Source organism: Trichechus manatus, unplaced genomic scaffold (genome assembly GCF_000243295.1).
Source record: "Trichechus manatus latirostris isolate Lorelei unplaced genomic scaffold, TriManLat1.0 scaffold00042, whole genome shotgun sequence".
Classification (NCBI taxonomy): Eukaryota; Metazoa; Chordata; class Mammalia; order Sirenia; family Trichechidae; genus Trichechus; species Trichechus manatus.
The window spans coordinates 9,705,374-9,732,620 of NW_004443978.1; the positions used below are offsets into that span (position 1 = coordinate 9,705,374).

General features: G+C 41.3%; 1 protein-coding gene across 4 annotated transcripts in view; it reads right to left on the reverse strand.

Moving 5' to 3' along the window:
• DTD1 (D-aminoacyl-tRNA deacylase 1) overlaps nucleotides 1-27,023 on the reverse strand; it is a 239,097-nt gene extending 212,074 nt beyond the window's left edge. For 2 of the 4 annotated variants that reach the window (XM_004376431.2, XM_023731404.1), the window contains exons 1-3: nucleotides 26,808-27,023; nucleotides 16,104-16,194; nucleotides 12,669-12,904 (exon numbers count right to left, since the gene is read on the reverse strand). In XM_004376431.2, coding sequence (XP_004376488.1) covers nucleotides 12,669-12,904; nucleotides 16,104-16,194; nucleotides 26,808-26,850 — 370 coding nt within the window. In that variant the 5' untranslated portion in view covers nucleotides 26,851-27,023. The remainder of the gene's footprint in view (nucleotides 1-12,668; nucleotides 12,905-16,103; nucleotides 16,195-26,807) is intronic. The other 2 variants (XM_023731406.1, XM_023731405.1) reach the window with 1 other exon arrangement.
• Between the last annotated feature and the right edge of the window lie 224 nt (nucleotides 27,024-27,247).

Below are 27,247 nucleotides of genomic sequence, written 5' to 3' on the forward strand. Positions count from 1 at the left end.
GGTGAACTCCAGAGTGACTTCATTACTGGGTTAAAAGGGTGTCCGGGGGCCATACTCAGGGTTTCTCCAGTCTCTGTCAGGCCAGTAAGTCTGGTTTTTTTTTTTTTTAGTTAGAATTTTGTTCTACATTTTTCTTCTGCTCTGTCCAGGACCTTCTATTGTGATCCCTGTCAAAGCAGTCAGGGGTAGTAGCTGGGCACCATCTAGTTGTACTGGACTCATTCTGGTGGAGGCCATAGTGGTTGTGGTCTATTAGTCCTTTGGACTTATCTTTCCCTTGTGTCTTTAGTTTTCTTCATTTTCCTCTGCTCCTGAAGGAGTGAGACTAGTGTGATTTTTGTATGTTTATCTTGTATCCTGCCACTCTCCTGAATCATTCTATTAGTTTCAGTAGTTTTCTTACAAAGTTCTTTGGGTTCTCAATGTATAGTATCATATCATTTGCAAACAGTGCTACTTTTACTTCTTCCTGACCAATCTGGATGCCCTTTATTTCTTTTCCTTGCCTTACTGCTCTGGTGAGGACTTCCAGCACAATGTTAAATAGAAGTGGTGATAAAGAGCATCCTTGTATTGTTCCTGTTCTCAGGGGGAATGTCTTCAGCCTCTCTCCACTAAGAATGATGTTGGCTGTTGGTTTTATATAGATGCCCTTTATTATGGTGAGGAATTTCCCTTCTATATCTATTAAGAGTTTTTAATCAGGAATGGTTGTTGAACGTTATCAAATGGCTTTTCTGCCATTTGATCATGTGAGATGATCATGTGATCCTTTTGTTTTATTTATGTGGTGGATTATGTCCATTGATTTGCTAATGTTGAACCATAGTTGCACACCTGGTATGAATCCCACTTGGTTGTGGTGTTATTTTTTTTTTTCATATGATGTTGAATTCTATTGGCTAGAATTTTGTTGAGAATTTTTTCATCAATATTCATGAAAGATATTGGTCTGTAATTTTCTTTTTTTGGAGTGTCTGCCTGGTTTTGGTATCAGGGTTATGCTGGCTTCACAGAATGAATTCAGAAGTATGCTTTCCTTTTCTGTGTTCTGAAATAGTTTGAGTAGTACTGGTGCAAGCTCTTTTCTGAATGTTTGGTAGAATTCTCCAGAGAAACCATCTGGGCCTGCACTTTTTTTGTTGTTGTTGGGAGTTTTTTTTACTACCTTTTCAATCTCTTCTCTTGTTATGGGTCTGTTCAGATTTTCAACCTCTGTGTTAGTTTAGGTAGGTAGTGTGTTTCTAGAAATCTGCCCATTTCCTCTAGGTTTTCAAATTTATTGGAGTATAGTCTTTCATAGTACTCTGTTGTGATCATTTTTATTTCAGTTGGTTCTGTTATAATGTCCCCCATTTCATTTCTTATCTGGGTTACTTGCGTCCTCTCCTGTTTTTCTTTTGTCAATTTGGCCAATGGTTTCTCAGTTTTGTTGATCCTTTCAAAGAACCAACTTCCGGTTTTGTTGATTCTTTCTATTGTTTTTCTATTCTCTGTTTCATTTATTTCTGCTCTGATCTTTATTATTTCCCTTCTTTTGGTGGTTGTGCACTTCATTTGTTCTTTTTCTATTTGTTCTAGTTGTATGGCGAATGTTTTGATTTTGTCACTTTCTTCCTTTTTGATGTATGCATCTATTGCTATAAATTGACCACTGAGCACTGCCTTTGCTGTGTCCCAAAGGTTTTGGTATGATGTGTTTTCATTCTCATTTGATTCTAGGAATTTTTTTATTCATCTTTGATTTCTTCTATTATCCAGTGGTTTTTAAGCAAGGTGTTATTCAGTTTCCATGTAACTGATTTTTTTTCCTTGCTCTTCCTGTTATTAATTTCTACTTTTATGGCATTGCGATCAAAGAAGATGCTTTGTATTATCTCAATGTTTTGGATTTTGTTGAGGGTTGCTCTGTGGCCTAAATGCAGTCTACTCTGGAGAACATTCCATGTGCATTGGAAAAGAATGTGTACTTTGCTGCTGTTGGGTGGAGTGTTTTATATATGTCTAAGAGGTCAAGTTGGCTGATTGTGGCCTTTAGATCTTCTGGATCTTTGTTGAGTTTCTTGATGTTCTGTTCTTTACAGAGAGTGATATGTGGAAGTCTCCTACTATTACTGTGGAACTATTTCTCTTTTCAGTGCTGTTAGAGTTTATGTATTCTGAAGCCCTGTCATTGGGTGCGTAGATATTTATTATGGTTATGTCTTCTTGCTGGATTGTCCCTCTAATCATTATATAATGTCCTTCCTTGTCTTTTATGGTGGATTTTGTCTTAAAGTCTATTTTATCTGAGATTAGTATTGCCACTCCTGCTGTTTTTTGTTTGCTGTTTGCTTGATATATTTTTTCCAACCTGTGAATTTTAATATTTTTATGTGTTTCTAAGATGTGTCTCTTTTAGACAGCACATTGATGAGTCATGTTTTTTAATCCATTCTGTCACTCTCTCTTTATGGGTGCACTTAAGTCATTTAGGTTCAGTGTGATTATCAACAGGTGTGAGTTTACTGCTGTCATTTTGTAGTGCTTTTTTGTGGTGCTGACCTTTTCTTTGTTCCTCTTACTCTTCTGTGCTGAATTCCTTTTGTTTGTGGATTTTTTTTTCCATTTATTTCGTTTTGTAGATTTTGTGTTTACTAAGACTTTGTTTCTCTTCTTTATTTTGACAAGTAGGTTTGTTAATTTTCTTCGTAGGTATCTTGAAATTTACCCCATCCTCCTATGTTTAAACCAGTCTTTTATTAACTTGATATCGCCTTGACTTCCTCTCCATTTGAAAGCTCTATCCCTACACCATTTATTCTCTCTTTTTTCCGATGCTGTTGTCATTTACAGATTGGCCTCTCTGGTTCCCTGTTGTAAATCTTTTAGTTTTGTTTTATCCTTGAGCGTTCACTACCTAGGTTGGTATGTGGCTGATGCTATCTTGTGTCCTAGATTCAAGTTGTTGTCTGATGTTTTTGGTTCTCTAACCGAAGGACCCCCTTTAGTTATTCCTGTAAATTTGGTTTGGTTTTTACATATTCCCTTAATTTCTGTTTATCTGGAGATGTCCTAATTTCACCATCATATTTGAGCGAGAATTTTGCAGGATATATTATTCTTGGTTGGCAGTTTTTTTTGCTTTCAAGGTTTTATATACATCATCCCAATGCCTTCTTGCCTGCATAGTTTCTGCCAAGTAATCAGAGCTTAATCTTATTGTTCATCCTCTGTATGTAACTTTTCCTTTTTCTTGAGCTGCTCTCAGGACTTTTTCCCTGTCTTTGGTTTTAGCAAGTGTGATTATGACATGGTGATTTTCTTTTGGGGTCTATCCTATATGGGGTTCGTTGAGCTTCTTGGATTGTCGGCTTTTCATCTTTCATGATATTAGGGAAGTTCTTTGTCAGCAAATCTTCAGTGATCCTCTTTGTGTTTCCTGTTTACTCACCCTGTTCTGGAACTCTGATCACACTCAAATTTTTGCTTTTGACTGTATTCTACATGGTTCTTGGGGTTTCTTCATTTTTCTTCGTTCTTTTCTCTGATTTTTTTCTCAAAGTAGTGTCTAAGGACTTGTCTTCAATTTCACTGATCCTGTCTTCTACCACTTCAAATTCGCTCCTAAAACCTTCTATTGCACTGTCCATTCCTGAAATCTTGTTGTTTATCTTTTAAACTTCTAATTGCTGTTTCTGTATGATTTCTAGCTGTTTATTTATTTTGACATTTTGTTCCTGCATTATTTTCCTGAATTCTTCATTGCTTTGTCTGTGTTTTCTCTGATTTTGTCTGTATTTTCCATGATTCTGTCTATTTTTTCCTTATTTTTGCCTGCACTTTCCTTCTTCTCTTTGAGAACACTGAATATTAGAGTTTTGAATTCCCTATCAGGTAGTTTCAGTGACTTTTCTTCTACTGGAAGGTCATTTGGTGTTTTATTTTGGTTGCTTTCTGGAGTCATCCTGCCTTTTTTTAAAAAAATATGTTTTCATACTGTCTGCTGTCTTTGGGACATTCAGAAATTATTTCCTTCATTTATTGAGTATAGATTTGTTTGTTTCATCCTGCTTTTTTGTTTTATTTGGTTATGTCTGGGCAGGCAGCCTGGGTGTGTTTTGTTGCTTGCTCGCCTGTGGCCACAATACTCACCACCTTGTCCAGGTGAGCGGGGTTGGTCACTCAGCTATGGTACAGCAGGACAGGTTCAGTGGGGGTGGAGGGGTGGGGACAGGCAGTTTGCAGTATGAACTGAGGCCAGTGTTACAGGGCTGGGGGACGGTGCATGGTGGGGTCCGGGGAACTGCACTGGTGCCGTTTGGGGGCATGGTGCTCGATGCATAGTGCAGATATGGAGGAGGGCAGGGAGAGGATGTGATGTGTGGAGCTAAATGGGTGAGTGAAAGAAGAGAGAGAAACAAAAGCAAAAAAGGCAAAACAACATTTTAAAAATGAAGAAAAAAAAGTAAATAAAATGGCAGTGTGGTAGGATTCAGCAGGTGGGGGCTCTCCCAGCAGCATGCCAAGAAAGCAAGTCAGAGACACAGAACTGGCACTTTCAGATAGCCTTCCCAGCACTCATTTCTCCTCTTTTCCTTCCCACTAGCCCCAATTCCCATTTCGGGCTCCAGGTGAGTCTAAGGATGCTAAGTCCATATTCAGTGGAACATGGGACCTAAACAAAGCCACATATCTGTCCCCTTGGCCACAGTAACCAGCTCAGGGGTGGACATGTGACCTAAACTAGTCCAATCGAAGTGACTTTCAGAAGGCATAAAGGCTCCTTCTCTTTCTTGGGATGATGAACCGTGAAGACTGCTCCCATTGCTGCTCTGTCTTCCGTGAGGACAAAGCCAACACAGAGGAAAGCAAGACACAGAGAATCTTGCAGAAATGGCATCACAGAAGTGATGACAGTGGGATTCTCTAGCTCAAGTGGACACTGAACTCACCTTGCCTCTGGATGGTTCAATCATAAAGCAATAAATCCTATACTATTTAAGACGGTTGAGTGGGGCTGTCTGTTTCTTGCACCCGAAAGTATCCCACCCATTGCAGATGCTTTAGCTACTTTTGCAGTAATTACCTGAGATACTCCCTGCTTCCATTCCATCCCAGTTCTGACCCTTGACACTGTGGCCCAACCCAGACCCCATGGTTACTCTGTAGACTCCGCCATCTGGACATGATATCCCCAATGTTGATACTCAGTGTTCTATCAGGGGACTGGCTGACACTTAACCTTGACTTGCTCTGCTCCTACTGCTAAGTGCCTGAGCCCTGAGTCTCATCCTTCCCCCAGAACCGAGTACAGGTCACCAAGCCCCCATGAAACAGTGTGGCACTCACTCCCTTCAGGCTGCACTTTGGCCTCTAGTAACTTTCCCCATTGCGTGAATGTCAATTTTTAACCAATCCCACCTACATAAAAATATTGGTGGATGGGTGCTCAAGGGACTCTGTCTCTGCAGTTTATCCTCCAAGGGGTGACTGACCACCTGAAAATCCCAGCTCTACCCTTCATCAAAAAGCGTATAGGAAATTAAAGGAACAAAAATAGATCAGTGGTTGCCAGGGGCTGGCACTGGGGGAAGGGAATGAATACAAAGGGGCAGCATGAGGGAATTTGGGGGGATGTTGGGGCTATGCTGTGTCTTAATTGTAGTAGTGGTTATCCAACTGTAACCATCTGTCAAAACTCATAGAACTAAACCCTAAAAGGAGTGAATTTTACTGTATGCAAATAAAAATGAAGTAAATATTAAAAAAAAAAGACGTGCACCGAGAAAGTTTGCTGGACACAGACAGCACCTCTGAGTGGGTCACAGTGAAAACATACTTCCTGATCCTACTGTTTGCACTTTCTCTTGTCGTGTGGCCTCAGCTCAAACACCTCTTCCTATTAACTATGCTGCCAGTACCTTGCTGCTAACAAGCAGGGCAGCAGGCCATTCACCAAATGACTGATCTGTCAGATTGCCAACAATGTTTTTCAGCGTTTGGTCTCTCTTCCACCCATCCAAGTCTGTCTGTGAACCTCTTGCCCCATCTCAGACCAGCTGTGCATCTGCTGAGAGACCTGCTTAGAGTTAGCAGAAAGGTGCAGCTTCCTGCAGACTGGGTCATGGGTCCTCCAGCCACACTAGAAGGCCACTCCTCCTGCCCTGATGTTCATCCTAGCCCCCACACCATTCCCTGTGTGAAGACGGTGCACTCAGGATGTTCCCCAGCATAGGTAACACAGGATGCTTCCTAGGGTGTCCACCCATCCCAGTTTGCCCAGGACTAGGGGATTTCCAGGGATTCATGAGAATCCTTGGCAAACCTTGACCTTTGCTTCCTAACCTTTGCTCTGGGGTTCACATGTCCAGTGCACCAGATTATTACAACGGAAGGAGAACAGTCCCATAGAGCCCGGGGAAGAGAAACAAGCAGGGGCATTTCCAACCTAATAACATGTCATCCAGAAGCCTCGGGTTATACTTAACCAGAGTAAGAATAAAAGTTTGCAGTGTCTGCCCAAGGGCATGCATGGAGATCAGCGGCCTTCCAGGCGGGTAGTGGTGATTCAGAAGATTCAACAACAGACCTAATCACAGAACAGACAGAAACAAGCCCACAGAGGCTGCAGTGGGTCAGAGGGGGTTCTCCTTAGGCAAGGAGAGCCAGAATAGTGGTTAAGATGACAACCGTCAGCAGAAAAGGGAAAAGCCCTCAGTACTGGCACCAGGAGACCTTCTGACTGTGTTACGGGAAAATGAGAAACAAGTGGGAGCACCAGGGATTCCTCCCCAAGCAGAGCCCTCCTGCCCAGCCATAAGTTTTCAGTGCTTTGCTACCAACCCCATTTTTCCCACGAGGCCTAATCATTTTAGTGGTAATTTTGCAGAGTATGAGATATTTCAGGAACATATGCATCATGCTGTGGCAGAGATATCCGTGCTTGTTCAGTATCTCTGCCCACTAGGAGATGGCTTCCCTGGATCAGGTGAAGGTGCTGGTGTTAGGTGATTCAGGTGTTGGGAAATCTTCACTAGTTCATCTCTTATGCCAAAATCAAGTACTGGGAAATCAATCATGGACTGTGGGCTGCTCAGTGGGTGTCAGAAGGCACCTCGGAAGAAAGGCCTGGTGATCTGCTTCTGAAAGGTCACAGCCATGAAAACCCTGTGGAGTACAATTCTACTCTGAAACACACAGGGTCACCATGAATTGAGATAACAACAATAACATGCTTTATCAAATTAAAGAAATTCTCCTCTATTCCTATTTTGATAAGATTTTGTGTCATGAATGGATGTTGAATTTTATCAGTTGCTTTTTAATGATGATCATGATTTTCCTGCTTTATTCTGTTACTATGGTTAATTATGTTGATTTTTTTTAAACATTTTATTGTGGTTCAGGTGAAAGTTTACAGAGCAATTAGTTGCCCAGTCAACAATTTATACACATTTTGTTTCGTGACTTTAGTTGCAATCCCGTCAATGTGACAACGCTCTACCCACTTTCTCCCTGGGTTCTCCATTTCCATTTGCCCATCTTTCCTGTCCTTGCCTTCTGAACTTTGTTTTTGGGTAAATGCTGCCCTTTTGGTCTCATCCGGTTGATTGTTCTGAGGAGCGTGTTCTTCACGGGTGTTATCATTCACTTTATAGGCCTGTCTATTGTTTGGCTGAAAGGTGATCTCCAGGAGTGGGTTCTGTTCCAGGTTTCAAGGGTGTCAAAGGCCATAGTCTCGGGGGTTCTGCCAGTCTCTATCAGATCAGTAAGTCTGGTATTTTTTTATAAATCTGAAATTTGTTCTACATTTTTCTCCCACTCTGTCCAGGACCTTCTATCATGATCCCAGTCGGCTATGCTGGCCAGTCATCATCTAGTTCTTCTGGTCTCACACTAGTGAAGGCTGTGATTCTTATGGTCGATTAGTCCTCTGGACTAGTTGTTTCCTTTAGACTTTGACTTCCTTCACTCTTCTTTGCTCCGGACAGGAAGTGAACAATGATTGCTGTCAACTCACAAGCTTTTAAGACCACAGACTCTACTCACCAAAGTAAGATGCAGAATATTGTCTTTACGGACTATGCCAACTGACCTAGATGTCCTCCGAGTCTATGGTCCTAAGCCCTCAAGGTGTTTGATTATGGCTAAGAAATTTTCTTAACTTTGCGCCTTGTATGCTCTACTATATACGTGGATATATTTGCAGCACATACAAATACATATGTAGAAGTCATCTTCTGCCAAACCTACATATGCTGGTGGGTATATTCCCATACACCATCTCACACCTGTTCAGCTTACATATCTACCTATGTATCCACCCTTTTTTTTTCCCACTCTTAAATTATTGTTTGTTATTACTGTGATTGTAGAATTGTATATGTAATAGCATTTACAGTTGTTTCCTTTTACTCTTGCATTCCTTCCAGTGTCTTCCTTTGTCTTGGTCCTGTTGTGCTGACATACCCCTTTGGATTGCTTCTCCCTTCACCCAAGTTAATACTTGTCTACTATCTAGTTAGTGATTTTCCCTTCCTCCCCCTCCCATCCCTGGTAACCATCAAAGAATGTTTCTTTCTGTGTAAACCTTTTCTTGACTTTTTATAATAGTGTCTCATACTATATTTGCCCTTTTGTGATTGACTTATTTCACTCAGCATAATGTCCTCCAGGTTCATCCATGTTGTGAGATGTTTCACAGATTCATTGTTATTCTTTAATGTTGAGTAGTACTGTATCATGTGTACATACCACAATGATTTTCAAATGTTAAGCCAATCTTGCACTCCTGGAATAAATGCAACGTGGTCTTGATGTATTAGTCTTTTCCTCTATCAACAGATTCAGTTTGCTAACCTTTTTTTTAGATATCTGCACCTAAATTCATGAGAAAGATTGGCTTATCATTTTTCTTACAATCTTCTTGTAGGTTTTGGGTATCATGGTTATGCTACCTGCATAAAATGAGTTGGGAAGTATTATCTTTGTGTCTATTCCTGTGTGAATGTGAGACTGGTTTTATTTCTTCCTTAGATTTTTGAAAGAATTCAAATTCTTGAGCTACTTTTAGGGAAGGGATGCATCTCTCCTGCTCAACACTGTGTACCCAGAGCCTAGGACCAGGAATAGATCCCTAGGTGGCACAAATCATTAAGCACTTGACTACTAGCTGAAAGGCTGGAACTCACCCAGATGCACCTTGGAAAACAGGCCTGGCAATGTACTTCCAAAAGGTCACAGCCTTGAAAACCCTATGGAGCAGTTCTACTCTGCACACATGGGCTCGCCGTGAGTCGGCGCGGACTTGACAGCAACTAACAACAACACTACCAGGGCTGACAGACAAGCAGTACCTTACTGGTGACAAAGGCAAAAAATATGACTTAAGGGGAACCAATAAAATCTCCCTCAGCAAAAACAGGATCTCAGGTTCTGAATTAACAACCCACCAAAACCAAATCCACTGCCACTGTGTCAGTCTGACTCACAGTGACCCTATAGGATGGGGAACTGCCCCATAGGGTTTCCAAGATTGTAAATCTTTACAGACGCAGACTGCCACATCTTTCTCCCTGCAGAGTGGCTGATGGGTTCGAACCACTGACCTTTTGGTTAGCAGCTGAGCGCTTTAACCACTGTGCCACCAGGGCTCCTGTATTAATAACAGGGCTCTGAAATAAAGGACAACCTGGCCTCAGGGCATACTGCTTCCCTCTTATTAGGTACACTTGAGGTCCAAAAACCCCTCCTTGACTTCCTTGAACACAGCACAGAAGGCAAGAGTGGCCCAACAGACTTAATAAACACCAAATGATAGCAGGAAAGGGACATAGGTCAAGAGGACATGGATTTTGTCAGTGAAGCTCAGTGGTTAGGAGAGCTCAGGCTCTGGAAGCTGCTGCTGGTTCTTTTCCAAGCTCTGCCTGCCACCTATGTGCTACATGACCTTCCACAGGTTACCTTCCTGTGCCTCAGTTTCCTCATCTCACAATGGGGGTAATCCCAGTGCCCACTTGATAAGGCTATTGTGAGGATTCCATGAGAAAAAGAATCAAAGAGTGTTTACTTTGCACAGAGACTGGCACATAATAAGCCCTTGACAGATGTACTTTGGTATGCTATCCACTAATAATAATAATAAAAGTATATGAGGACAAACCACAATTGGCTTGCCCTCCAGGGTTGCCATTCTATACCAAACCCAGGGGAACAGCTTTGGCTATATCACCAATCAGGCCATAAAAGAATGGAAAATAAGATCGGGTGACTTTGATGTCCAGCTCAGGAACCACTGCTGGGTCCGTATAAGGAAGAGATATGGCTGGTCATAGAAGTGACTGCAGGAACATGGGCATGGTCTGGGGTAGTGAAGGGAGACAGAGAAGGAATAAAAGTTGCCGAAGTGGCCCTGAAAACCCTAAAACAAAGAAAATGTATTTGGCAGCTCATCTGCATTTCAACATCCCTCCAGCTTACAGAGGCCTTTCCAAATTGGAACTGAAAGCCAAATTCTCAAAATTAACCAGAAGACAGCAAAATAAAATGATTCCACAAACATTAAGCAAAGAAGACATTGCTGGCAGTAGCCCATCCTTGGCTCAACAAAGAAAAACAGTTATTCAGAAGACTTGACTTAATTACTAGTTCTGTGAAGAAACACTCTGCAGCAAAGCCATGTTGGAGGATCCCAGTGGACACATATAGGGTGGGGAAAACACTGGAAACATCCATGACCTGACTTGGATAGAACTCCTGAATGGAGTTCTAACTTGAATATTTCCAGAAAAGACAAACACTCTGCTCTATCAGAATCAAAGTAAAGTGGGGTCTGATTTAAGGCAGGAGTCTCCTGATCACGTAGAACCCAGCAGTGCGCATGTGCACGGCAAATGGACGCTGTACAGTGTTGTTGTTATTAGTTGCCATCGAGTTGATTCTGACTCAGAGCAACCCGTGTGTGCAGAGTAGAACTGCTCCATGGGGTTTTCAAGGCTGTCACCTTTTGGAAGCAGATCAGCAGGCCTGTCTTCCGAGGCACCTTTGTGTGGGTCTGAGCCGCCAATTGTTCGGCTAGTAGTCGAGCACTTCACTGTTTGCACCACCTAGGGACACTAGTGAGAGGAAAATTAAAAGGAAATGCCACAGAGGGATAGGAATATCACTCATTACTCACCAAGGACAATCCGCAGTATAGGGCTCTGCTACAGAGCTTTAAACACATTTAATGAACTTTATTAATTAAGGATGAAAATAGGCCCAATTAAAAAGGAACCCGGGTTTGATTAACCTAGAGAGAGAAAGTTAAAGTATAGGAAACATTATAGGGTTAATGGTATCTACTCGATGATCCCACTACTGAAGGGCATGAAGGCAGCATTCTACTGAGAAAGGTCTCACACTGAAGTGCACTACCAAAGGATGCTGTGTAATTTTTCCTCTTTTTGAAGAAAAGGGCAGAACACTCTCTTTCTGGGATGGGAGTAAATGCAATTTACCCCCAGAAACATGAAATTAGACTAGAAATGAATGGCCTTCTTAAAGTCTTTCAGATTCATAATTCTTCCACAAGGACTACTATTCCAAGACATTTTCTAGACTGAATCTTGATTAGTCAAATTGTATTTTCATTCCTGACAATATGCAATGTTATGGATTGAACTGTATCCCCCAAAAATACGTGCTGGAGTCTTGACCCCTATATCTGTGAAAATAATCCTATTTGGAAATAGGGTTTTGTTATGTTAAGGAGGCCATATCAGTGTTGGATGGGTCCTAAACCTAATCACTTCTGGTGACATAAAGAGCAGCACAGGCACAGAGGTAAAGCAACACAAACAGGGAAAGACAGGCACTCTCTGATGATGACAGAGGCAGATGAACCGACAAGCCCAGGACCTCCAAGGATTGCCAGCTACTAGAAGCTGAAATAGACAAGGACCTTTCCCTACAGCCTCCTGAACCATGAGAAAATAAATTTCTGTTTTTTTAAGCCACCTACTTGTGGTATTTCTGTTACAACAGCACTAGATAACTAAGACATGCAGGTAAGCAAAGACCTAAGTCTGTGCTGTCCAATACAGCTGCCACTAGCCACATGTGGCTACTGAGCACTTGAAATGTGGCTGGTCCAAACTGAGATGTGCTGTAACTATAAATTACATACCAGATTTGGAAGGTTAAAAAACGAATGTAGAAAATCTCATTAACAATATTTTTATATTACGTGGTAAAATATAATATTTTAGATATACTGAGTTAAATAAAATATATTATTAAAATTAATTTCACCTGTTTCTTTTCACTCTTTTTAATGAGACTATTAGAAAGTTTTAAATGACACGCAGCTTGCATTTGTGGCTCACACTGTGTTTTTAGTGGATAGGACCAACCTAAGCAACTAAAGAAACAACACTATATCAGATGTGCTTCTGGGTTCCTAAACATTTCCAACTGCGATCAGAAGAATGAAGAACACTAAACAGTGTCAGGAGCATTCAGAGGACATGTGTTAAGTGCCACAGCAACAGAAGCAACAGCAGCTATTATGTCGTTTTAAGTAAGTAATAAACCTAAGCAATAAATTTTCTAGAAAAGGAGATGTTGCAACTGCAGATTCTCTTTCCCCCTGCCTGGAAGCGTCCCGGAGGCTGCCTTCCTGGGCATGAGCTCACTCTCCTGCTTACCTTTGATGAGCTCTGGCCTGTACGCCTTCCGCAGCTGCTCCAGGAAGCTGTTGTAGAAGCCCTCGGCCTGTTCCGTGGGCATGGCCAGGTGGAAGTCGGGCTTGTTCCCCTTGAGGACGCACTGGAGGGTGAACTGGCTGACACACAGCACCTCGTACTGTTTGTCCATCACACTCTTTGACCAGTGCTTCCCACTCTCGTCCTCAAACACGCGCAGGTTTAAAATCTTTCGGACCCTGCAATAAGAAACAGCAGTGAGAACTACCTGAAGAACGAGTCCCCACCACACCCTATATCCCCAAAGCAGCACTAGCATCCTGCCAAATAAGGACAGAATGCTGACTCTGTCACTTACAAGAGGTATGAATTTGGGCAAGTTACTTAACTACTCCATGCCTCAATTTCCTCATCTGTAATACAGGGGTAATAATAGTCCTATCTCATAGGGTTGTTTTCTGATCTCCTTCTTTTTTGCCAGTTCCTCCAAATCACAGGAGCTACTGGTGGGAACTAGGATAAAGAATACAACCACTCATTATCTGCTCCTTCAAGCTGGGGGTTATTTCAAACCATAGGTCAAATTCTAATTTTTTATGTTGTCGTTGTGGTTAGGTGCCATTGAGTTGGTTCGGACTCATAGTGACCCTATGTACAATAGAATGAAACATTGCCTGGTCCTGTGCCATCCTCACCATCATTGCTATGTTTGAGCCCACTGTTGAAGTCACTGTGTCAATCCATCTCATTGAGGGTCTTCCTCTTTTTCACTGATCCTCTACTTTACTAAGCATGATGTCCTTCTCCAGGGACTAGTCCCTCCTGATAAGATGTCCAAAGTATGTGAGACAAAATCTCACCATCCTCACTTCTAAGGAACATTCTGGCTGTACTTCTTCCAAGACAGATTTGTTTGTTCTTCTGGCAGTCCATGGTACATTCAATATTCTTCACCAACAGCATAATTCAAATGCATCATTTCTTCAGTACTCCTTATTCATTATCCAGCTTTTGAATGCATATGAGGCAACTGAAAATACCATGACTTCGGTCCTCAAGGTGACACCTTTGCTTTTTAATACTTTAAAGAGGTCTCTTACAACAGATTTGCCCAATGTAATAAATAATTTGATTTCTTGACTGCTGCTTCCATGCATGTTGATTGTAGATACAAGTAAAATGAAATCCTTGACAACTTCATTATTTCCTCCGTTTATCATGATGTTGTTTTTTGGTCCAGATGTGAGTATTTCTGCTTTCTTTATGTTAAGGTGTAATCCATAATGAAGGCTGTAGTCTTTGATCTTCATCAGTACAGAAAGTGCTTCAAGTCCTCTTCACTTTCAGCAAGTACAGTTGTGCCATCTGCATATCGCAGGTTGTTAATGAGTCTTCCTCCAATCCTGATGCCACATTATTCTTCATATAGTCCAGATTCTCTGATTATTTGCTCAACATACAAACCGAATAAGTATGGTTAAAGGATACAACCCTGCCACACACCTTTTCTAATTTTAAACCACGCAGTATCCCCTTGTTCTGTTCAAATGACTGCCTCTTAGTCTATGTACAGATTCCACGTGAGCACAATTAAGTGTTCTGGAATTCCCATTCTTTGCAATGTTATCCATAATTTGTTATGTTCCACACAGTTGAATGCCTTTGCATAGTTAATAAAACACAAGTAAACAACACTTTTATAGAATTTTTTATAGAAGAATTCAATCTTTACACTGGAATAAATGATACCTCATTTTACACACCTTCTTGGAGTTACTCAAAATACACAATTCAGCAAATACCCTGACAGAAAACCCATTGTTGTTGCAAATATGCAAAGGGATCTAGGGAAAGTTACCTTGACAACTATGTCACATGCTCCTTAAGCCTCAGAGGGGTTTGCCCTATACTGTGGATGACAAAGGAAGCCACTTGGGGAAGGAAGTGGACCAGGAAAGGTGTAGAGGGTCAGATTTGAGAAGCAAGGCAAAGAACCACCTACACGAAAGTTGAAATTCCACCACTGCAGAGCCACTCTTTCAGATGGTGTTGAAGATAAAGACAGTTAACACTTCCAGAGGGCTTCCTGTGGGCCAAAGTTCCAAAAGCTCTACAAATACTAATTCACGGAATCTTGTAGCAGTTACCCTAAGTGGTGGGTTTGTCTTATGTTGAGTCACATCTCTTAACCACCAAGTTAAGCGTCAGCTCTCTAGTATGTCAGGGCCATAAGAAGATGCAGACCCAAGCCCTGGTATTTTTTAAAATTTTTTTGTTTATTGTTGTAGTTTAAGTGATACTTTACATTTGAAGTTAGTCTCATACAAAAATTTATACATACAGTGTTATGGGACCCTAATTACTCTCCCTATACTGTGACAACACACTCCTCCTTTCCACCCCTGATTTCCCACATCCATTCAACCAGTTCCTGACCCTCTCTGCCTTCTCATCTCACCTCCGGACAAGAGCTGCTCTTAGTCTCATGCATCTACTTCAGCTAAGAAGCACACTCTTCACGAGTATCATTTTATGTCCCACAGTCCAGTCCAATCTTTGTCTGAAGAGTTGCCAAGCCCCAGTTTTTAAACACTATACCCCTTTACTGCCTCTTGAGTATCCAGGGAACAGATATTAAAATATCAACATCTGAAGTGTACTGAATTGTCACTACCAGTCATCAGCATCTTAGCAAGAATTAGGTCCTTAGTCTGGTTTTCACCCTAACGCAAAAGAGACAATAACAAAACAGTAAATGCTGATAGGAAAAGCCAAGACTGGGAAGGTTATACGCAGGCTCTGGGTATCAAAGAGCAAAATAAATAGATGTAAGCATCTGAAGTAAATGGGCCAAGTGGTGCTGGCAGGGAGGAGGGGGAACCATAAAAGAAGGATAGATCAACTGTACTAAGAGAGCCCATGAGGCAGTAGCAATGGCAACCTCCCCTAAGTTAATAAAAAGCACTGGTTTCAGGGTCAGATCACCCAGATTCTATTCAAGCTGAGGCTTTCTACCAAGTGTGCGTGCACGACTCTGGGCACGTAATGTAACCTCTCTGACCTCCAGGTCCTTAGGTGTACAGTGAACAACGGGTATTATAAAAACGCATAAATAGTGCCCAGATTATACCGCCCTAATAAAATTAAAAAACAGAAATCATATATAAGAAGAAAAGAGGCTCAGTGCTTGCATAAAGAGAAAAAGAGGCCTAGTTCACAATGTAGCAGCAAATCAGGGCAGTGGTGAAGTTATGCGTCTGCTCCATGGCTGAGCTAGTGGGTAACATACAGATTCCTCTTCCTCAGTCTCTAAACCACGGAGAAAATAATACTACATCGAATGGGACACTGATACAGCCACAAAATAATATGGAAATTCCCAGCGTGACCACTATGTGTACCATTCAAATAGCAATGACTTAGAAATCCACATCTTACATGTGCTCCAATTCTTTATGTGTATCCTCCAGAGAAACACCCAGCAACACACAGAGGCCCCGTCCAATGGCACTGATCTGCTCTCCTCCAACTAGAAGGAAACAAAAGGGGAAAAAGACTCAGAATCAAACAGATGCCATGAAGCACTTTTAAGTAATTGAAGGGAATGTTTTAAATATCCCACATACTTCTTGTGATTACTTTGGCTAAAGTCAGCAGGCATTCGAAAATGAAAAGAGTTTCACAAACACAGTGAGACGATCATAACTCATGTGCGTTCTGATTTTATATCTGGAGTAAATGGGAGCTGTGAAGTGCACAACAATTAAGCAGGACTTCAGGGCTACATTTTCATCTGTGTCTTCTTAAATAAGACACCTACAACTTCCTATGGTTGAGACTGCCCATCTGTACATACGGAACAGTGTTTCCTTCCCCTAGAGAAATCAGCAAAGCTGGTAACACAACACACAGAGAGCACAAATAGAAAAAATTCACACCAAAAAAAAAAGTATGATTTTCCTACTTACTGCAGAGAAGATGAGTAATTATACACAGAAACTATGATTTCTGTATTAAGCTTCAACTTAGCAAACTATTATTTCCCAGTTTAGTACTGAAGTTACATTCTAAGCCAATGATCTCCTGAGCTTTTTGAATCATGCATCTCATCCATAAAAAAATCTGGGCACACACCCCTAATGTTCTGTATTTATAATCAAATATATGTACTACTACTGTTAGACAATATCTCAAGCATTAGTAAAGTACATTTAGGGCAAAATTCATCATTATAATGGTGAACTGAAATCCACATCTGAAATGGTGCTCCTGATAACTTTCTCCTTTTTTGGGGGGGGCACCTTTTGTCAAATCTTATTAGATTATGGTTGTTTTATCCCACCATATGCTGACCTATGTTACAATCAGGAGTAAAAGGGTCAGTTCTGCCATTTTCTTGTTATTTGTTATATTTCTTATAGTTTTCTTGTTATTATGCTGGATAACACCAATAAATACACTTAGCCAGGCAACATGGGCTGTGCCATGTTGGAATGTACTGGCAGCCAAGGAAAGAGTGAGACACTCCTCTCTTCTTTCAGGTGACCACCTGACATTCACACTGGGGGGCACCAGTATCAATCCATTACTTGAATACCAGTAAAGAGGCTGAGCCAAGACAGTAGCTTAGTCACATGTACCATAATATCTCCATGCAGCAAAGACCCAAAAAACCAAGTGACACAGAAGCAGATAACAATCTAGGAACCCTGAACATCAAAAAAGAAGGTCTAAGAACTGAACTGAACACCAACTGGAAGGAAAAAGTGAATGATAGCAGCAAAAGAGGAGTAACATGGAACAGAGGAGCTCAGCCAGCCATCCCAGCCCAACAGAGCCATCTTAGGACAAAGCCAGCAGCAACCCCGGGTGAAAAAAACAGCAAGGCAACTTTATAACTTTCCCAAAAAGGACAGAGAAACTCTACAGACACACACGGGAAAAAGGACAGGCAAGGAGGGAGCCAGGATCCAGAACCATAGATGCCCAGGAGCAGCAGCTCCTGACCTCAGGGGTGAGTGGCACACGTGAGGCAGTGGACCTGCGGAGTGTTGGCGGTGGGAGGTCTCCTACCCACCCAGCCCCCAGGCGGCCCCCACTTCTCACACTTAAGAGTGGACAGGTCCCACTTGCTAGCTGCAGTGGGCACGAGGTGCCCCAGCACCCACATATCCTAGCTGGAGGGATGGACTTCTCCTCACCCCACCCTCCTGATCATAGGCAACAGAGGGTTCCACACCCCAACTGCCTTGCCTGACCAGGGGACCACAACAGGAGCCTATCCTCTTCCCCTCCACCCCACCCAACCCCATCCACTACTCCCCCTTGCCCAACTAATGAGCAAGACTAGGCATGTCCCCATGCACACCCCCACCCACCACCTACACCCCCAAATAAGGGCCCAGTGGGGGTCAGTGGCATCGAGACAGCAAGAGAGCCCACCCGCCAGTCCCTCTTCCTTCCTCCCCACCTGGCGAGGGACAGAGGAGACAAGACTGTATGCATACCCCTCTCCCGCCCCATCCCCCCTCCACCCACCTCACGTGAAGTGGCGGCATGGCCACTGTGCGCGCATCCACCAGGCACGACTCCCTCAACCCGCCCAATGAAGGGCAGAGAAGCCACAACTTCACGCGCATTCCCCCACAGCCCCTTCCTCCCTCTCCCTGCCTGGTGCGAGGTGGAGATGGTGCCACTGTGCACACATCCACCAGGCGTGACTCCCTCCCTTAACCCATCCAGTAAGGCACAGAGGAGTCGCAACTGCGCACACATCTCCCACAGGCCCTTTCCTCCCTCCTCCTGCCAGTGCACAGTAGATGCAGAACAAGCGTGCATACATCCGCTCACTGCACCTTCCTCCCTCTTCTCACCACCAACAGGCAGATGCGGCATGACTGAGAAAGCATCCACCTGCCACTCCTTCCTGTCCCCCCGAGGAGGAGGTAGAGGTAGACTGACTGCACGTGCATTGGTCCATCATTCTCTCTCTACCACCCACACCTCCCCCCCCAACCGAAAAGAGGTGACGACCACGCCACCACTCACCTGCCACACCCATCACACCGGCCCTTCTACCTGCAAAGAGAGCACCACTGCCCACTCCTGTGAAACTGAACCAAGGACAGACAGAGGCCAAAGCCCAACCAACCCACCCTCAGCTGCCTGTCAAGACCAGTAAGCAGAGATCTGATCACCTATACCTCCTGCCACCCCACTTGCCTGGAGAAAAGTATGGAGTGCCCCAGCAGGGCCAATCCAGCAACCAGAGCACCGTGCCAGCCACGACTGCCAGGAATCAGCAAAACGAAAAAACAGGAACCAGCAAACAATTATACAATTAAAAAAAATTCAATAAGCTCTTAATGTCCCAAAGACAACAAACAACAGCAAACCACCTAAAGAAGTAGGGCAAGATGGCCCCAGCAAGTCACCAAATTAAAAGAACTAGAAAACATCCCTGAGGGAGAAAAGGTAATGGAACTTCCTAATAAGGAATTCCAAAGACTTATGTATAGGATCCTCAAAGGAATCAAGGAAAACACATATAAAACAATGGAAAACACAGACAAAACCAAGGAAAGCACAGACAAAATGCTAGAAGAATTCAGGAAAACAATACAAGAACAAAATGACAAAACAGACAATTAGAAACCACACAAAAACAGCAACTAGAAATCCAGAAGCTTAGCAATAAAATTTCAGAAATAGACAACTGAGTGCAAAGTCACAGGAGCAGAATTGAAACAATGGAAAAAAGGATCAGTGGAGTAGAAAACAACTCCCTTAACACTAATCTGTTTAAGGAACAATCAAAAAAATGAATCAAGGAAAATGAAGAAAGCCTAAGAGTTATGTGGGACACCATCAAGAAGAATTACTTATGTGTGATCAGAATCCCAGAATGGGAGGAGTCAACGAAAAAGCCCAGAAAGAACTGTTGAAGATTTGCTGACAGAAAACCTCCCTAATATCATGAAAGACAAGAAGACAACCATCCAAGAAGTATAACGAACCCCATACAAGATAGATCTCAAAAGAAGAGCACCAAGAAATATCATAATCAAACTTTTCAAAACCAAAGACAAAGCAAGAATCCTCAAAGCAGCTCAGGAAAAATAAAAGATCACCAACAAAGGAGTATCAGTAAGACTAAATTCTGATTACTTGGCAGAAACCATGCAGACAAGAAGGCAATGGGATGATATACACAAAACCTTGAAAGAAAACACTGCCAATCAAGAATACTATATTCAACAAAATTATCCCTCAAATACGATGGCAAAATTAGAACATTTTGAGATAAAAAGAAATTAAGAGAATTTGTAAAAACCAGACCAACTTTACAAAAAATGTTACAGAGAGTCCTCTGGACAGAAAACTAACACCACAAGGCAACACCTTGAGATTAAAACATGTGACAACATCAGCCAGGTATCAATCCAGATTAAAAACTCTCAAAAATGAAATAAAACTAAGAGACAGGAAACTAGATATGTCAATCTGTAACTGACAACCACTTCAAAACACAAATGGGAAATAAAGGCTATAGGTTTAGAACTTCCATATGGAGAGGAAACCAAAGTGATATCAAGAATTAAATTACTGCTTTAAACTTAGTAATGTAAATTTCAGGGTAACCACAAAGAAAGTTAATAAGTCTGCTCATCAAAATATAAAACTAGAAAATCACAAAGACTGAGTCCACACAAAATCAACAATGAAGGAAATAAAAAGACAAATCACAATAAATAAGTAAAAACGCAGCACAGAAAATTAAGCGGAATGAAGAAACTTATCAACACCACCAAAAAAGTATAACAAAATGACAGCAATAAACTCATACCTATCGATAATCACACTGAATGTAAACAGCCTAAGTGCACCAGTAAAGAGAGGGAGAGTGGCAGAATGGGTAAAAAGAACATGACCCATCGATATGCTGTCTGCAAGAGACATACCTTGGACATAAAGACATAAATAAACTAAAACTTAAAGGAGGGAAAAAGAAATATCAAGCAAACAATATCCAAAAAAGAACAGGAGTGGCAAAATTAATCTCTGATAAAATAGACTTTCAGGCAAAATCCACCAAGAAAGACAAGGAAGGACATTATATAATGATTAAAGGGTCAATCCACCAAAGGGACATAACCATAATAAATATGTACGAACCCAATGACAGAGCTCCAAAACACATAAAATAAACTCTAACAGCAATGAAAAGAGAAATAGATACTTCCATAGTAATACTAGGAGACTTTAACATACCAGTCTCAATGAAGGACAGAAAAACTAGAAAGAAACTCAACAAAGACACCGAAGATCTAAATACTACAATCAACCAACTCAACCTCATAGACATATACAGAATACTTCACCCAACAGCGGCAAAATACACATTCTTCTCCAATGCTCATGGATCATTCTCCAGAACAGACCACACTTTAGGCTACAAAGCAAGCCTCAACAAATCCAAAAACATCGAAACAATAAAAAGGATGTTCTCTGATCACAACACTATAAAAGTAGAAACAATAACAGGAAGAGAAAGGAAAAAGAATCCAATACTTGGAAACTACATAACAGCCTCCTTAAAAATTACTGAGTAACAAAAGAAATCAAAGATGGAATTAAAAAAATACCTAGCATGAAATGAGAATGAAAACACAATACATCAAAACCCTTGGGACAAAGCAAAAGCAGTGCTCAGAGGTCAACTGATAGCAATAAACACACACATCAAAAAAGAAGAAAGTACAAAAATCAAAATGCTAACCCTACAACATGAACAATTAGGAAGACAGCAGCAAAAGAAGCCCACAATTGCCAGAAGAAACAAAATAATAAAAATTAGAGCAGAAATAAATGAAACAGAGAACAGAAAAACAACAGTAAGAATTAACAATACTAAAAGCTGCTTCTTTGAAAGGATCAATAAAATCGACACACCACTGGCCAAACCAATAAAAGAAAAACAGGAAAAGATGCAAATAACCCAAATAAGAAATGGGTGACATTACAACAGAACCAACTGAAATAAAAAGGATCATAACAGAATACTATGAAAAACTGTACTCCAACAAATTTGAAAACCTAGAGGAAATGGACAAATTTCTAGAAACATACTACCTACCTATACTAACACAAACTGAGGCAGAAAATTTGAACAGACCCATAACAAAATAAGAAATTGAAGAGGTCATTTAAAAAAAAAAATTCCCAACAAAAATCCCTGGCTCAGATGGCTTCACTGGAGAATTCTACCAAACATTTAGAAGACAAGAGTTGACACCAATCCTACTCAAACTATTCCAGAACATAGAAAAGGAAGGAATACTCCCAAATTCATTGTATAAATCCAATATAACCCTGATATCAAAGCCAGGCAAAAGTATCACTAAAAAAGAAAGGTACAGACCAATATCCCTCATGAATATAGACACAAAAATTTCAACAAAATCCTAGCCAAGAGAATTCAACAGCATATCAAAAAAAATAATACATCACGACCAACTGGGATTCATACAAGGCATGCAAGAATTGTTCAACATTAGAAAATTAAGCAACATAATCCACTACATAAAGCAAAGGAAAAGAATCACATGATCATCTCAATCGACGCAGAGAAAGTATCTGATAAGTCCAACACCCATTTCTGATAAGAACTCTCAGCAAAAGAGGAATATAATGGAAATTCCTCAACATAATAAAGGGAATTTTTACAAAACCAACAACAAACTTAATCTCAATGGAGAGAGACTGAAAGCACTTCCCTTGAGAACAGGAACTAGACAAGGATGCCCTTTATCACCACTCTTATTCAACACTGTTTTGGAAGTCCTGGCAAGAGCAATAAGGCAACAAAAGGAAATAAAGGGCATCTAAAATTGGTAAGGAAGAAGTAAAACTATCCCTATTCACACATAATATGATCCTATACAGAGAAAATCCTAAAGATTCCACAAGAAAGCTACTGGAACTAATAGAAGGATTCAGCAAAGTGGCAGGATCCAAGATCAACATACTAAAATCATAGAATTCCTTTACACAAACAAAGAGAACGTTGAAAAGGAAATCAGGAAAACAATACGATTTACTATTGCCCCCAAAAAGATAAAATACTTAGGAATAAACCTAACCAGGGACATAAAAGACGTATACAAAGAAAACTACAAAACACTACTGCAAGAAACCAAAAGAGACCTACATAAATGGAAAAACCTACCATGCTCTTGGATAGGAAGACTTAACATTGTTAAAATGTCAATACTACCCAAAGCAGTATATAGATATAATGCAATCCTTATCCAAATCCCAACAGCATTCTTCAACGAGATAGAAAAACTAATCACTAGCTTTATATGCAATGCTAAGAGGCGCCGAATGAGTAAAGCATTATTAAAGAAGAAGAACAAAGCAGAGGCCTCACACTACCTGATCTCAGAACTTACTATACAGCCACGGTAGTCAAAACAGCCTGGTACCGGTACAATGACAGACACATAGACCAATGGAACAGAACAGAGAACTCAGACATAAATTTATCCACCTACAGAAAGCTGATCTTCAACAAAAGACCAAAGTCTGTTAAATGCAGAAGAGACAGTCTCTTCAACAAATCTTGCTGGCAAAACTGGATATCAGTACAAAAATGAAACAGGACCCACACCTCACACCACACATAAAAACTCAAAATGGATCAAAGACCTAAATATAAAACCTAAAACTATAAAGATCATGGAGAAAAAAATAAGGACAATACTTGGGACACTAATATATAGCATAAATAGAATACCAAACATAACTAAAAATTCACGCACAGCAGAAGATGAACTAGATAAATGGGACCTCCTAAAAATTAAACAGTTATGCTCAACAAAAGATTTCTCCAGAAAAGCTGAAAGAGAACCTACAGACTGGGAAGAAATTTTTGGCTATGACATATCTGACAAGGGTCTAATCTCTAAAATCTATAACATACTGCAACATCTCAACAACAAAAAGACAATCCAATTTAAAAATGGGCAAAGGATATGAACCAACACTTCAGCAAAGAAGACATTCAGGCAGCTAACAGACACATGAGGAAATGCTCTCGGTCACTAGCCGTCGGAAAAACGCAAATCAAAACTACATCTCAAGACTATGGTCCTAAGACACCCTTCTGACCTGGAACTGAAGCCATTCCCAGAGACCACCTTGCAGCCAAACAATAGACAAGCCCATAAAATAAACCGTCACACCCAAGAGGAATGTGCTCCTTAGAACAATCAATTATACAAGATCAAAAGGGCAATATTTGCCCAAAAGCAAGGATGAGATGGCAGAAAGGAGTAGAAAATCAGGACGTAAGAAAACACGGAAACCAAGGTAGAAATGGAGAGTGCTGACATATTGTGAGGAATGAAGCCAAGGCCACAAAACACTCTATGTACAAACTACCGAATGGGAATCTAATCTGCTCTGTAAACTTTCACCCAATGCACAGTAAAAAATATGTATGTACATATTCAAAACCAAAAACCCACTGCCTTAGAGTCGATTCCAACTCATAGCAACCCTACAGTACAGAGGAGAGCTACCCCATAGGGTTTCCAAGGAGCGCCTGGTGGATTCAAACTGCCGACCTTTTGGTTAGCAGCCGTAGCTCTTAACCACTACGCCACCAGGGTTTCCATATACATATCAGTAAAGTCTAATTTCTCTCAGTTTTATACTTAAATTTGTTTTCAGTATTTTGCTTTGTGTTGTTTTTTTCTTAACAGACTATGAATGACTTAGCATCCATTAAGTCACTAATTCAAAAGCTGAAATAGAAATAATTTATCCTGACATAAGTAGTAAGTAACTGCAGTTTGTTCGCCTGTTTGCAATGCTTTAGGAAAAACCTTTGGCTTTGTTTTTAATAAATGAGCATTATTTCCTTACAATGTCAATATACTTTATAAATTTCTCCCCCAAAGTTATGTTTTAAAAGCTTAAAAAATAAGTTATTGAGCTATACCTACCATTAAAGTGATGCATGTACATTTTAAGAAAATTTAAGAAAAAAGAACACCCAAAAATAAGCATTTAAATATTTTAGATTTCCTCTTTATATCTTTTCTATTTGTAGATTTTATTTTATATTTGCTTTCAATCACTGTAATAAAACTGTATATAACTTTTTGTATCTCATCTCTTCTCTTAATACAAATCTTTCCATGTTATCAGCTTTTCCTAAACACCTTTTAATAGCTGCATCCCATCACGTGGAACAGTTGCATTCCACCCAGCGGACTAACCATCTCATGTTGTTGGATATATGGCTTGTTTCAGAATTTCACTTCAATAAATAATACTGTGGTGAGTATCTTTGACACTAAAGCTTTTTCTATATCTAAATATGTTTAAAATTTTCCATAATAAAGTTTTTTTAATTAGGTTATCACAATCATCATGTTAAGGCATCAGAATGTATCTGATAAATATCATAAAGTGAATCTATCCCATAATCAGATGTGTGACTCCTAATATTCTACTCTGTCCTGACCATAAAGTAGAAAGTGATGTTTTAGAACCTGTGAAATAAAATGCCATTCAAACACTGCCACATTTCAGTAGGGTCAGTCACATTTTAAAAGAATCAGAAAACCCCTTTCCATTCCAGTTCACCTAGAAGGCCTGAATAACTTGAAGGTCCCTCCAACAACTTAGAATTCCATCGTTCTCCAGCCTAGAACTCACAAATCATTAACACCCTCCCACAATTAACATCCTTATCTTTTTTAATACAGAGAGTTTGGTTTAGTTATTGTTGTTGTTGTTAACTAAAAGCAAATAATTTAAATAGTAAGCTAAAATAACTCTAACTGCATGCCACAGATCTCACAGAATACACGTTTTCAATATTCCACACCTGCAGGATAGTGAGTTCAGGAGAAGATATCTGGGGAAAACAGAAAATCAACTCACATACAGCAGACTGCAAGATTCTTCTCAAAAAGCAGAAGTTCTCTTCATCTATGAACTTTCCCACTTTTAGTGAACTTAAATATTTACTGAAATTCAGCTATAAAATCCTTGTTTTACAATTCCATAAATCATAGTGCTATCCTATTCTCTTTTACTCCAGGACCATATCCAAAACTAAAGTTACCAGAAGGGCTTAGAAATCATTAGTCAGGGTTGAAAGCAGAATCTCAGATCCAAATATATGGTTTGTGTGGGTTTTCTTATTTCTTTAGGGTTTTTTGTCGTTGTTTTGAGTTAGACTTTTGTCGACACAAGAACACGTTTGGTGTAGACTGGTAGGAAAGAAAGAATATTTAAACTGTAACAATAATATAATTTTACCAATAAGAATAGAAATGACTAGAAGAGCATCTTAATCTTTTTTAAATGTTTTTTTAAATATATTTAATATCATGGTTTGAGTTTTAAAACCTTATCTGCATTAATCATTTGGAACCCCAACGTTCAAGCCAGGCTAGGGTGGCCAGGTCATGGCTAATGGCTGGGTGGCTCGGTCCAGAAGAATTTAGTGAAAAAAGAGATATTTCACCCTGAATTCTGTCGATTCTGACCCCGTCACTGCAGGTGCTCAACGAGTGAAGTAGGGTGATGTCGTGGGGAAGGGGCGACCTGTATCTAGTTGGGCGCTGGTCATGTGGTTGTACAAACTGTCAGAACTCATCCAACTCTTCAGATGTGTACATTTCACTGGGAGTCAAGCTCCATAAAAATATGACTATTTAAAAATGAAAATTTTAAGACAATGATGAAAGGAGGAGCACCTGTTCCGGAAATGCTCCCCATATGCTATTTGTGCAGCATCCCATTGAAGGTCGGGCCACGGGGAGGCTCGAAGGCTCACCACCCATATGATATAGGAGAAAACAAAATGCGTTTATCATGAACCCGAAGGGGAAACCCCTAACGCAGGGACGCGCTGGGGCCCCCGGCGCGTGGAGGTCGCGCTCGTCCTGGCGCTGCCCGGAAGCCGGCCAGGGACTCCGGCTGCGGGGGCCGAGCTCGGGGCTGCGGCGACTCGCGCTGGGCAGCGGCGGCCGAGCGACCTCGGGGACCGCGCGGGGCGCGGGGGCGACCAGGCACAGGGTCGGGGACGGCTCCTCCGGGCCCAGGCCCCGCCCGACTGACCTGTGACGGTGGCCCGGGTGACGCGCTGCACTACGGCCTTCATGACAGCGGCTGCAGCGGCTGGGCGGCGCCGCGTACACTCCGGCCTCGCGACGCTAGGCGGTTGTGCGGCCGGCGCCCTCTGGGGGTGACACTCGGAAGTGCGCCAGCGAGCCCGTCTGACCCAGGTCGGCGGCGCCCCTCCCCGCCCCGCCCCGCGTCGGCCACGCCCACCCAGGGCCTACCTCTGACCCACCGCCCACAGATAGGCTCCGCCCCGGGCCCAACTAAATCATTATCACTAACAAATTAGCATCACTGAGAAAAATAATTCAGTCACAGTGTGCCGTCCACCTTGAAGTCCTCTAACATTGGTGGATGTAGAGAAAGCATTGAAATGGAGAACAAGTGACACTATTTGGCCAGAAAAGACTACAAACTAATATGCTTGAACGTTGAAT